We start from the raw sequence: 12799 nt of genomic DNA on the forward strand, positions 1-12799 counted from the left end.
GTAGACCATGAGCTTGGTGCTGGGTTTGAGATCCTGGTCTTCGAACACTCTTTTCCTCAGGCGGCCGAAGGCTGCACTGGCACACTGAAGGCAGTGTTGGACTTTGTCATCGATGTCTATCCTTGCTGATAGTAGGCTCCCAAAGTATGGGAAGTGGTCCACATTATCAAGATCCATGACGAGACCTTGGACAATCAGGGAGTAGTATAGTGTGACGGAGGCAGGTTGATAGAGAACCTTTTGTCTTACTGATGTTTAATGTAAGGCTCAAAACAATTCATAGGCAGAAGAAAGATATAAAAGTAACTTTTTGGAGATAAAATATGGGTAATTTGCACATGCAAAATCTATGGGTGAGTCAGTGATTGAGGTGGTGCAGATGCATGAAGTGAAGAAAATTATTCATTTGGAGAATAGTAAAAGATTGAAATTAGACTACTGGCAGGGTGGGGGATGCGAGATTATTTAATTGAAGGTGCATGATTGATGCGGATATAGGGACCAATTATAATCTGAAGTTTCTCAGACAGACTGAGACCATCAAAGAAAATGTTAATGAAAATCATCAACTTTTATGGGAGGAAGCCACTTGTGCTGGCTCTCAACTATTCACAGTCCCACTCATGCCCCGCTTTCCCCATATCCTTTAATATTTTACAAAGTATTAAAAGCACGAAAATGAATTGTATAGGTAAGGGTAAGCATATTAGTGTAAAGTATAAGTTATATTTTACGGTGAGAAATTTTATTTTGAACAGTGGATATGTAAGCTGGTGAGAAAGAAAATGGCAGATGAACAGAGTTGAATACTGAAGTGGCATCAGTCGGAAGCATGTCAGCCCTCCAGAAAAAAGAAAACTTCTTTTATCAGTACCAGACACTAATTATGGTCAAATATTTAGAGGGAGAAAGAAGAGAAACTTTCAAGTATCCTTCCTTTTTGAAAGCTGGTCTTTCTGCACTAAGAAAACAGTGTTAAAGTTGAATAGAAAAAATGGGCCAAACTTTGCCCAACCACTTTTTTCGGCGCACTTACCTTAAGTGCGTCGCCTTTGCGTGCTGGAAACGGCGCCAGAAAAAAGTCGGCCCATCCTGGCCGCTCTTCCGAGTCCCTGCGTGGTGTGCATTCTGAAGTGGGGGGCGGAGCAACAGACCAGCGCCGAAAACAGTGCCGGCACCTGCGCGCATGCGCAGTGAAGTCTACGCGCATGCTCTTGCCCTCCCAGCGTGTCCTGCGGGCTGTGAGTAGGACCCGATGCTCAGAGCCCCTATTCCTGGCCGAAGGGATGCCCTGATCTCGCTGCACCCTTTCCCCGGCCGAGTGGCCTCCCGCACCGGCCGGCCGACTGAGTTCCCGGCCGAGGTAGGACTTCAGTTTTACTTTTTATTTATTGGTTGTGCTTGAGAGTTTTGATTGGGTGGGGAGAGAGAGAGAAAAAAAAAAAAGAGTATTTTGAGAGGGGGAAAAGTGAGTGTTTTGTATACCAGCATTTCTCTCTCTCTTGCTACACCCCCCCCCACCCCACCACTGCCCGTGACATCACAGCCAGCAGCTCACATTTCTCTGGTTGCTCTGGACTCCCAGTGCGCGTCTTCTCTCCCCATCCCAGGCCGACTGCAAAGATTAAGGTAGGATTTACTTCATTTTTATTAGTATTTTAATTGTTCGAGTTTTTCCTTGCAATGTTTGGTGCTTGGTTGTTGAGGTTCTCTCCAGTTCCCTTCCCTCCCCTATCCCTGCCCTAACATCTGCCGAATGTGTGCTGCTTTTTCTTCACTGCCCGCAAGGTTTTTCAGAGCTGGCTACATACACTGACCCAAGTCGATTTGGAGTAAGTTTTTGCTGGCCAAAGTGGCATAAATGGCCAAACCTAGCCTCAGTGTCTGGGAACGCTCCCCTTTTGAAAAAAAAAACTAACCTAAAAAAAAATTGCACCTAACTGACTTACTCTGGAGCAAATTTTTAGGGGAAAATGGCATTTTTTTTAAAAACTTACACCAGAAAAAACTTACTCCAAAAAAATTGATGCAAGTCATGGCCAAAGTTGGACCCTGGGCACATATCTCATTAGATTCTGTTTTCAACTTACATAACATGCTCATATCCAGTGCTTAAAATCCTGCACAAAAATTGATCATAAATTCAAGATACTAATATATCTGTTCCACTTGAAATTCTCTGATGACAAGATATTATGAAATCACTGTTTTAGACGGTTGGCTTAACATTAGCTAAATTACAAATACCTTGTGTCCTTGATGCTTTGCGTATTCCTTGCATACACAGCACATTAAGGGACTTGATTGGCATCCTTCCTCTAAACAAACAAATTCAATCACGTGCACCTGGTGTTGCGAGCACATGGTCTTCTCATGCGGTTTGTCGGCCAGAGGTACTCGTCGATGTTTGGCCAACGTCCGTGTAGAGTGTGTTAGCTGGGAGCAGTCTGCACAAAGATGAGTTGCACACACGGTGCAATACATTGATGCAACATGGCTTTCATCTTCATCACAGCGGATAATATGCTTCAGAAATATTCACATTAAAAAAGTAGAGAGTTAGTTCATATGTCAAGAAACACCGATATGCTTTCTGTCCAATTCTAACTGGTTTACTACACATAGAAACATAGAAACATAGAAAATAGGTGCAGGAATAGGCCATTCGGCCCTTCTAGCCTGCACCGCCATTCAATGAGGTCATGGCTGAACATGCAACTTCAGTACCCCCTTCCTGCTTTCTACACATGTAGAAATTGAAAATATTAACATTACTGGGAAAAACTCTAAGCTACTGTTTCAATTTTATCATAATGTGGACGAAACAGCTCTAAAGTGTCCATTACATCATTACTTAGCAGCATGCCTTAGACTAATTTGTACATCATACTATAGTTAACAGATGCATCATCAGTGAATTACTAACATCTGTTTCCATTATTTTGGCAAAACATGTACTCCCATTTCTTGTGTAGTGCTGCTCTATTTAGGAAAAACATCACAGCTTTACCTTGGAAACAAAAAGAACCATATTTCTCTCAGCAGATGAGAATTGAAAGCTTATATAAGCAGGCAGGAAGTAGAGTTGAGGCCAAGATCAGATCAGCAATGATCTTACTGAATGGCAGAGCAGGCTCGAGGGGCCAAATAGCCTTCTCCTGCAAGGGGGTAAAATGTGTAGGCAGATGGTCACCAAAGTGGCCAGGTAGTGAATTGATCTGACATGAAAAATGGTCCAGATTAAAGGGCTCATCAGTATTAGGAAGTTGTGAGGAGCCGGGAGTTCTTTCATCTCAAGATAGGGAGTGTAATATATTGCCTATTGACAGATTGTATGTAAAACTTGCTTATGTATGTAAAGCTCGCTTATAAAACTCGCTTACAAATGGGTTTTAAAATGGTGAAGTGCTAAGAAGCAAAGCTTGATGGTAACTGAACCATCCTAAGTAACTAAAACAATGTGTTGAACTTTAGTACAGAATGATAGAAAATGGCATGGAATCAGGTTAAAGGGAATAGCTTTGCTTGTGTGTTTATCTTTAAAAACTGCAGACCAAGCTGGAAACGCCAGAACAAGGTTAAGACTGTGGAACAACACATTCCAAAAGGCTGAGATCGGCCCACGAGATGGAGAGGTTGCAAAACCACTCAGCAGCCATTCTGATAAGGGTTAAGAATTAATAGCGCTTCGTAAATCAGCTGTAAACCAACCGGTGGTCATAGAAGGTTTTGCAGGAGGGTCGCACACCTCGGAAAGTGTGTAACTGTGGGTGAAACCATTGTTCTTTGAAGATTCATCAGAACTCTTCCCCTGCATATGCTTGAATAAAGATCGGTTGAACCGAGGTTTCGTCTGAGTGATTCCGTGATATGGGCGGGTGTCGATCCCTTATTTCAGGGGTCCACCTTAAATGAGAAGTCTTTTTACCCCAACACTCCTATTTCTTGTGTTCTTATAAGCAGCATACAATCACACCTGGCACTATCAGCTACCAGTATTGAAATCTGCAGTACCACAATATCCAATTATTAATTTTGCTAAATTACCCAATCTTAAATCAGGATCAGAGTTCAGAAGGCCAGGTATAGAATCATAGAATAATACAGCACAGGATGCCATTCAGCCCATCGAGTCACTGCCAGCTCTTCAAAGAGCACTCCAGATAGCCCCACTCTCCACTCTTTCCCTATATCCCTGCAGTTTTTTCTCCTTCAAGTATTTATCCAATTCCCTTTTGAAGACTGCTACTGAATCTGTATCAACCATCCTATCAGGCAGTGCATTCCAAATCCTAACCACTTGTTGCGTTAAAATGTTTTTCCTCATGTCACCTCTGGTCCTTTTGCCAATCACCTTAAATCGGTGTCCTCTCGCCATCGACCCTTCCTCTTTGTTTACTCTATCAAAACCGTTCATTATTTTTAAAACTGCTATCAAATCTCCTCTTCGCCTTCTCTGCTCCAAGGAGAACAACCCCAGCTTCTCCAGTCTATCCATGTAACTCAAATCCTGCATCCCTGGAACCATTCTAGTAAATCCCTTCTGTACTCTCTCCAAAATCTTCACGTTCTTCCTAAAGTATTGCACCCAGAATTGGACACAATACTCCAGCTGGGGCCAAACTAGTGCTTGAACTAGATTTAGCATAACTTCCTGGCTTTTGTACTCTTATGCCTCTATTCATAAAGCCCAGGATCCCATATGCTTCATTAACTGCTTTGTTAACCTGCCGTGGCACAGTCAATGATTTGTGCAGCAACACCCCCCAGGTCCTTCTCTTCTTGCACCCCCTTTAAAATTGTTACATTTAGTGTGTAAAGTCTCTGCTCATTCTTCCTACCAAAATGTATCACCTCACGTATTGAATTTCATCTGCCAAATGTTGGGTCATCTGCAAATTTCAAAATTGTGCCCTGTATCCCTCAAGTCTAAGTTATTAATGTACATCAAAAACAGCAGTGGTCCTAGTACTGAACCTTTGGGAACCCCACTGAAAAACAGCCATTCACCACAACTGTTTTCTATCCCTTCGCCAATTTTGTATCCATGCTGCTGCTGCCCCTTTTATCCAATAGGGTGATACTTTATCTAAAGCCTTTTGAAAGTCCATATACACATCATAAGAACATAAGAAATATGAGCAGGAGTAAGCCATTTGGTCTTTAGAGCATGCTCCGCCATTCAATAAGATTATGGCTGATCTAATCTTGGCCTCAACTCCACTTCACTGCCCGCTCCCCATAACCATTGACTTCCTTATTGTTCAAAAATCTGTATCTCCATCTTAAATATATTCAATGACCCAGCCTCCACAGCTCTCTGGGGTAAAGAATTCCAAAGATTAACCACCCTCTGAGAAGAAATTCCTCCTCATTTCCGTTTTAAATGGGTGCCCCCTAGTTCTAGATTTCCCCACGAGGGGAAACATCCTCTCTGCATCTACACTGTCAAGCCCCCTCAGAATCTGAAAGGTTTCAATAAGATCACCTCTCATTCTTCTAAACTCCAATAAGTATAGGCCCAACCTGCTCAACTTTTCTTCATAAGACACACCCTTCATCTCAGGAATCAACCTCGTGAAACTTCTCTGAACTGCCTCCAATGCAAGTATATCCCTCCTGAAATAAGGAGACCAAAACTGTATGCAGTACTCTAGATGTGGCCTCACCAATACCCTGTACAGTTGTAGCAGGACTTCCTTACTTTTATACTCTATCCCCCTTGCAATAAAGGCCAACATTCCATTGGCCTTCCTAATTACTTGCTGTATCTGCATGCTAACTTTTTGTGTTTCATGTACAAGGAACTCCAGATCCCTCTGTACTGCAGCATTTTATAATCTCTCCCCATTTAAATAAGTGTTTTTTTATTTTTCCTACCAAAGTGGACAACCTTACATTTTCCCACATTATACTCCATCTGCCAAATTTTTTCTATTCACGTAGCCTATCTATGGGCTCAAAATTGGCCAAGAGTGGCTCTGTTTTTTTTGTTGGAGCAATTTGATTTTTCTGGAGTATCATGGGGTCAAGTTTTGGCCTGCGCCGTTCCCCGCGAGCCACGGCGGATTTCCACGCTCAAAAGCGCGCCAGAAACGTACGCAGCAATTCTCCGCTTCCCTGATGGTTCTGTCCAGCTCGGCGCGACATGGCTTGGCGAGATCTGTGGGGGGGGGGGGGGCCAAAGCGGGACACCAATTCCGAGACTGCAGGGGGGCGAGGCTACATCCAAGACGACGTGGTGCCGGCAGCCCTGCGCGTGCACAGTGAGACACAGCTTGCTGCCGTCCCGCCCCTGTCTCCTAGCCGAATGGCTTGATGCTCCGCCGCAGCTCGAAGGCTGCTTGCTGCCGTCCCACCCGTGTCTCCTGGATGAAAGGCCTGAAGCTCCGCAGCTCGAAGGCTGCTGCTGCTTCACACAGGTAGGAAAATTAATGTATTTTTTATTTGCTTTATTTATAATTTTTTTTATTCAGGATGACTCTTTATTTGCATAAAAGTGAGACTGTTGAATGCTTGTAAAATTTAATTACTTCCCTCCCCCCACCTCCATCTCTCATTCCCTACGCCTGATTTGTAAGTATAGGCAAGGTTTTTCTGAGCGTACAAAAATCTACACTTACTCCATTCTAAGTTAGTTTGGAGTAAGTTTTCGCTGCCTAAAACAGGCGCAAGTGGCCGGACACTTTTGAAAAAAAAAATCTGTTCTAAAATGAAACTGTTCTAACTCACTAGAACTGGAGCAAACTAAATGCCGAGAATTGCAATTTCTAAGATACTCCATTCTAAACTAGTTGCTCCAAAAAAAATAGGAGCAACTCAGGCTGAAACTTGACCCCTTAACAATCCCCATTTTACACATTCAATTTGCACCAGTGCAAGTGAGTTGGTAATGATTTTTTGAGTTTTGTTTTTCTCAAAAAGGGGCATTACGAGCCACCTATGCCAGTTTTGGCCACTTTGGCCAGCTAATAGTTACTCCAAATCTACTTAGGCCAGCGTACGTGGCCACTTCAGAAAACCCTTGCAGAGAGTTAAGAAATCGGTGCAGATAGGTACATCGGAGCCAGCAGAACTTAATCACTTGACTAAAGAATGTGAATAGGATCAAGCAGCCAAACAGGACATCACATGACAAACTTCGCAAAGTTAATTTACTATACAACAGAAGCATTCATGGAAGCTTAAACTACAAAAATAAAAGTAAAAGATAGTTGAATTAAATTGCCCTAATCTTGCAACTAATTTAAACAATTATTTGTTTGTAATGATTATACTAGGCCAAAATTGACCCCATATTATCGAAATAAAGTCGACTTCAATAAATAAGATATTCTCTCAGTGTTCCTCCGTCACATGTTCTTCTGTCACAATAGCCTTGCCCGCCCGCCCCTGGCCCTGGCCGAGTGGCCGATCGATGCGATTTCTAGATGATTAAAGCTGCAAATTCAATACCCCTACTCACAGCAACATTTGCCGGTATCAGGTCCTATGCTACAGCAACACACCGAGATACTGGGGATTCCAGTAGCTGGTATCAGGTCCCACGCTGCAGCAACACATCGAGAGGCTGGGGATTCCAGTAGCTGGTATCAGGTCCCACGCTGCAGCAACACATCGAGATGCTGGGGATTCCAGTAGCCAGTATCAGGTCCCACGCTGCAGCAACACACCGAGAGGCTGGGGATTCCAGTAGCCAGTATCGGGTCCCACGCTGCAGCAACACACTGAGAGGATGGGGGCGAGGAGCTACTGCGCATGCGTGCACATTCCACTGTGCATGTGCAGACGTCCCGGCACTGTCTTCAGCGCGGCGCTGACTCCGCCCCCGACTCGACTGGCCACGCTGCGCGAAGATCCGGGAGAGGCTGGACAGCGGCCAAAGTGGGGACTTTTTTTTCAACACGCTTGGAAACGTAGAAAAGCGGCGCAACTATCTATATTATCGACTTGGAAGAAGGAACCGAGTGTAACATAGCCAAGTTTGCTGATGATACAAAGATGGGAGGAAAAGCAATGTGTGAGGAGTACACAAAAAATATGCAAAAGGACATAGACAGGCAAGTTGAGTGGGCAAACATTTGGCAGATGGAGTATAATGTTGGAAAGCGAGGGGTCATGCACTTTGGCAGAAAAAAAATCAAAGAGCAAGTTATTATTTAAATGGAGAAAGATTGTAAAGTGCTGCAGTACAGCGTGACCTGGAGGGTACTTGTGCATGAAACAAAAAAGGATAGTATGCAGGGACAACAATTGATCAGGAAGGCCAATGGTATCTTGGCTTTTAATGCAAAGGAGATGGAGTATAAAAGCAGGGAAGTCTTGCTACAGCTATATAAGGTATTAGTTTTGGGGCAATGATCACAGGGGCCACACCTGGACTACTGTATGCAGTTTTGATTTCCATATTTACAAAAGGATATACTTGCTTTGGAGGCAGTTCAGAGAAAGTTCACAAGGCTGATTCCAGGGATAAGGGGGTTGACTTATGAGGAAAGGTTGAGTAGGTTGGGCTTCTACTCATTGGAATTCAGAAGAATGAGAGGTGATCTTATCGAAACGTGTAAGATTATGAGGGGGTTTGACAAGGTGGATGCAGAGGATATTTCCACTGATGGGGGAGACTAGAATTAGAGGGCATGGTCGTAGAATAAGGGGCCGCCCATTTAAAACAGAAATGTGGAGAAATTTCTTCTCTCAGAGGCTTGGAAATCTGTGGAATTTGCTGCCTCAGAGCTGTGGAAGCTGGGACATTGAATAAATTTAAGACAGAAATAGACAGTTTCTTGAACGATAAGGGATAAGGGGAGTGGGCGGGGAAGTGGAGCGGAGTCCATGATCAGATCAGCCATGATCTTATTTGAATGGCCTACTCCTGTTCCTATTTCTTATGTTCTTATGAGTGCGCCAAAAATCAGCATGGGCCAATTGTGCCCTATATACCTTTGCAGATTTCTTGCATCCTCCTCACAACTTGCTTTCCCATCAACCTTTGTATCATCAGCAAACTTGGCTACATTATACTCAATCCCTTCATCCCAGTCATTAACATAGATTGTAAATAGTTGAGGCCCCAGCACCGATACCCAGTGGCACCCCACTAGTTACAGTTTGCTAACCTGAAAATTTATCCCGACTGTCTGTTTTCTGTTAGTTAGTCAATCCTCTATCTATGCTAATATATTATCCCCAACCCCACGAGCTTTTACCTTTCATGTGGCACCTTATCGAATGCCTTCTAGAAATCCAAATACATGGCATCTACTGGTTCCCCTTTATCCACCCTGCTCGTTACATCCTCAAAAGAACTCCAGCAAATTTGTCAAACATGAATTCCCTTTCATAGAAACATAGAAAATAGGTGCAGGAATAGGCCATTCCGCCCTTTGAGCCTGCACCACCATTCAATAAGATCATGGCTGATCATTCACCTCAGTACCCCTTTCTTGCTTTCTCTCCACACCCCTTGATCCCTTTAGCCCTAAGGGCCACATCTAACTCCCTCTTGAATATATCCAATGAACTGGCATCAACAACTCTCTGCGGTAGGGAATTCCACAAGTTAACAACTCTCTGAATGAAGAAGTTTCTCCTCATCTCAGTCCTAAATGGCTTACCCCTTATCCTTAGACTATGTCCACTGGTTCTGGACTTCCCCAACATCGAGAACATTCTTCCTGCATCTAACCTGTCCAGTCCCATCAGAATTTTATATGTTTCTATGAGATCCCCTCTCATCCTTCTAAACTCCAGTGAATACAGGCCCAGTCGACCCAGTTTCTGCTCATATGTCAGTCCACCCATCCCGGGAATCAATCCCGGTGAATCTTCGCTGCACTCCCCCAATAGCAAGGTGGTCCTTCCTCAGATTAGGAGACCAAAACTGAACACAGTATTCCAGGTGAGGCCTCACCAAAGCACTGTACAATTGCAGTAAGATCTATCTGCTCCAATACTCAAAACCCATAGCTAAGAAGGCCAACATACCATTTTCCTTCTTCACCATCTCCTGTACCTGCATGCCAACTTTCAATGACTGATGTACCATGACACCCAGGTCTCGTTGCACCTCCCCTTTTCCTAATCTGCCGCCATTCAGATAATATTCTGCCTTTGTGTTTTTGCCACCAAAGTGGATAACCTCACATTTATCCACATTATACTGCATCTGTCATGCATTTGCCCACTCACCTAACCTGTCCCAGTCACCCTGCAGCCTCTTAGCGTCCTCCTCTCAGCTCACACCACCACCCAGTTTAGTGTCATCTGCAAACTTGGAGATATTACTCAATTCCTTCATCTAAATCATTAATGTATATTGTAAATAGCTGGGGTCCCAGCACTGAGCCCTGCGGCACCCCACTAGTCACTGCCTGCCATTTTAAGAACCCATTTATCCCGACTCTCTGCTTCCTGTCTGCCAACCAGTTCTCTATCCACGCCAGTACATTACCCCCAATACCACGTGCTTTGATTTTGCACAACAATCTCTTGTGTGGGACCTTGTCAAAGGCCTTTTGCAAGTCCAAATACACCACATCCACTGGTTCTTCCTTGTCCACTCTACTAGTTACACCCTCAAAAAATTCCAGAAGATTTGTCAAGCATGATTTCCCTTTCATAAATCCGTGCTGACTTGGACCGATGCTGTCACTTTGGTTATCATTACCCCTATCGCTGCCCTGCACTGATGCCTTCTCCTTTCTCTCTGACTTTTTAAATTTCCACTCACCTGATCATCAACTGCACTACCCTCATCCACCCTCTCTGTTACCTTATCAAAAACTCAAGTCAAGTTAGTCAAACACAGTTTGCACTTAAAAATCTGTGCTGTCTCTCCTTTATTAGTCCATGCTTCTCCAAATGACTGCTAATTTTCTCCCGGATTATTGTTTCTAAAAGCTTCCCCACCACCGATGTTAAACTGACTGGCCTGTAATTGCCAGGTTTATTATCCTTCTCCCCTTTTTTGAATAAGGGTGGAACATTTTCAATCCTCCAGTACTTTGGCACCACCCCTGTATCTAAGGAGGATTGGGAGATTGTGGCCAGTACCTCTGCAATTTCTATTCTTACTTCACTTATCAACCTAGGATGTATCCCATCTGGACCGGGTGCCTTATCCACTTTAATTAACGCCAGTCTGTCTAGGACCTCCTCTTTATCTGATCCAGTAACCCATCAGCCTCCCTGTTTACTATAGCTTTGGCAAACACCGATTCAAAGTACACCTTTAGTACTTGAACCATGCCTTCTGCCTCCATCAAATAGATCTTCATTTTGGTCCCTAAATGGCCCCTCTGGCAACCTTTTTACTGTTATTTTCCAGAAATTAGTGACAAATATAGAGCTTCAAATGAACCAGATCGGCAAGTAACAACCTGAGGTGTCTCATCACTAAAGACTCAAAACCCCATCCACTGTTGCTTTCTATCCATAGAAAAAAATTCTTCTCAGCTTCAACCTCCCCCTCCTCTGAGCTGCCTGATAGAGAATTCAAGCTCTGCAGCCTGGCTGCAGTTTTGGGAAAATTCACAGACCCCCAAGTCAAAGCTGCTACGTGCAACTCAGCATGTTGCATTAAGTCATCAATCAACTTGACATTTTAAGACCTTGGGTAGCGAGCCAATTAAGAGGTTAACAGACTATCAATTGAGCCAATAAGGTCAAAGAAGGCAAGTTCTTTTCTGTAAATTGAACCAGGTATAAGTACAGCCATTTTGGCCATGTGGTCTCAGAAGGAGAAAGGCCTGGCTTAAAGCCAGAAGCTTGTTGCTGCTGCCAGAATAAAGTTACATTAAAACTACAACCGGAGTTCGTATTTCATTGGGAATTAAGAGATCGAACACTGCCACTCATGACATTGATGTCACTGTCGATCTCCTCCATCTCTGGCACCATTATCACTCTCAGATCCCAGTTACCCATCCAGTATGACATTCATAATTACATACCTCTCCTGATATTCCCTGAACTTCTTCAGATGCTCCATGGTGATTGGCAGTGCCATTCTGCAACCGTTCTAGGAGCTCCAGCAAAGCAAAATTTTTCTTTAAGCCCCAGACACCTGAATCACCTGACAAATGAATTCACATTCAGTCTGAATCAAGTTTTTAATATTTTCATCTTTTAAATTTCTATTCTAATTAACCTAAGGATATCTTGAGTACCGACAGGTTTTCAGCTTTCAAAAAGCCAGTATTTTTTCCACATACATTTTTCATGAGAAAGGAAAATGAAATAAATGTGTAGAATCAAAACATTGCTTAATTCAAAGTGTTTTGGCATAGGGTATAAAACATTGTAATCTTGTTATATATATTGATTTTTGTGCAGAAACACTGCAGTTATCTTCAAAGTTGTATTGTGGAAATAGGTCCATCAAAGTGAAAATTACTTTGAAAATGTTGAATGAGAGAAAAAGCAGTACAAGACTTAATACTGTAATGGCAAAGTTCATCACTTGATTAAAAAAAACACGTTCACCCTCTCATCACAGACCCAATTACGATCTAACAAAATGCTATTTTTGAATGTCTAGTGGCTTCTTGTCCCATATAATTTACTTCAAGTTCCTGTGGTCAACTAACATTTTTTGTGTGCATTATTAAAAAGAACACAAGACTTGCATTTATATAGCACCTTTCACAACTCAGGATGCCCAAAAGTGTTTTACAGCCAATTAAGTACTTTGAAGTGTCGTCACTCTTGTAATGCAGGAAATGCATTGCAAGGTACCACAAACAACAATGTAATAATGACCAGATTATCTGTTTTAGTGATGTTGGTTGAAGGATAA

General features: G+C 43.1%; 1 protein-coding gene across 2 annotated transcripts in view; it reads right to left on the reverse strand.

Annotated features, from left to right (window-relative positions):
* Window positions 1–12799, reverse strand: part of trim23 (tripartite motif containing 23) — a 57609-nt gene that overhangs the window by 33910 nt on the left and 10900 nt on the right. For both annotated transcript variants that reach the window (XM_070869403.1, XM_070869395.1), the window contains exons 3-4: window positions 11955–12076; window positions 2248–2526 (exon numbers count right to left, since the gene is read on the reverse strand). In XM_070869403.1, coding sequence (XP_070725504.1) covers window positions 2248–2526; window positions 11955–12076 — 401 coding nt within the window. The remainder of the gene's footprint in view (window positions 1–2247; window positions 2527–11954; window positions 12077–12799) is intronic.

Source organism: Pristiophorus japonicus, chromosome 2 (genome assembly GCF_044704955.1).
Source record: "Pristiophorus japonicus isolate sPriJap1 chromosome 2, sPriJap1.hap1, whole genome shotgun sequence".
In the NCBI taxonomy this organism is placed as follows: domain Eukaryota; kingdom Metazoa; phylum Chordata; class Chondrichthyes; family Pristiophoridae; genus Pristiophorus; species Pristiophorus japonicus.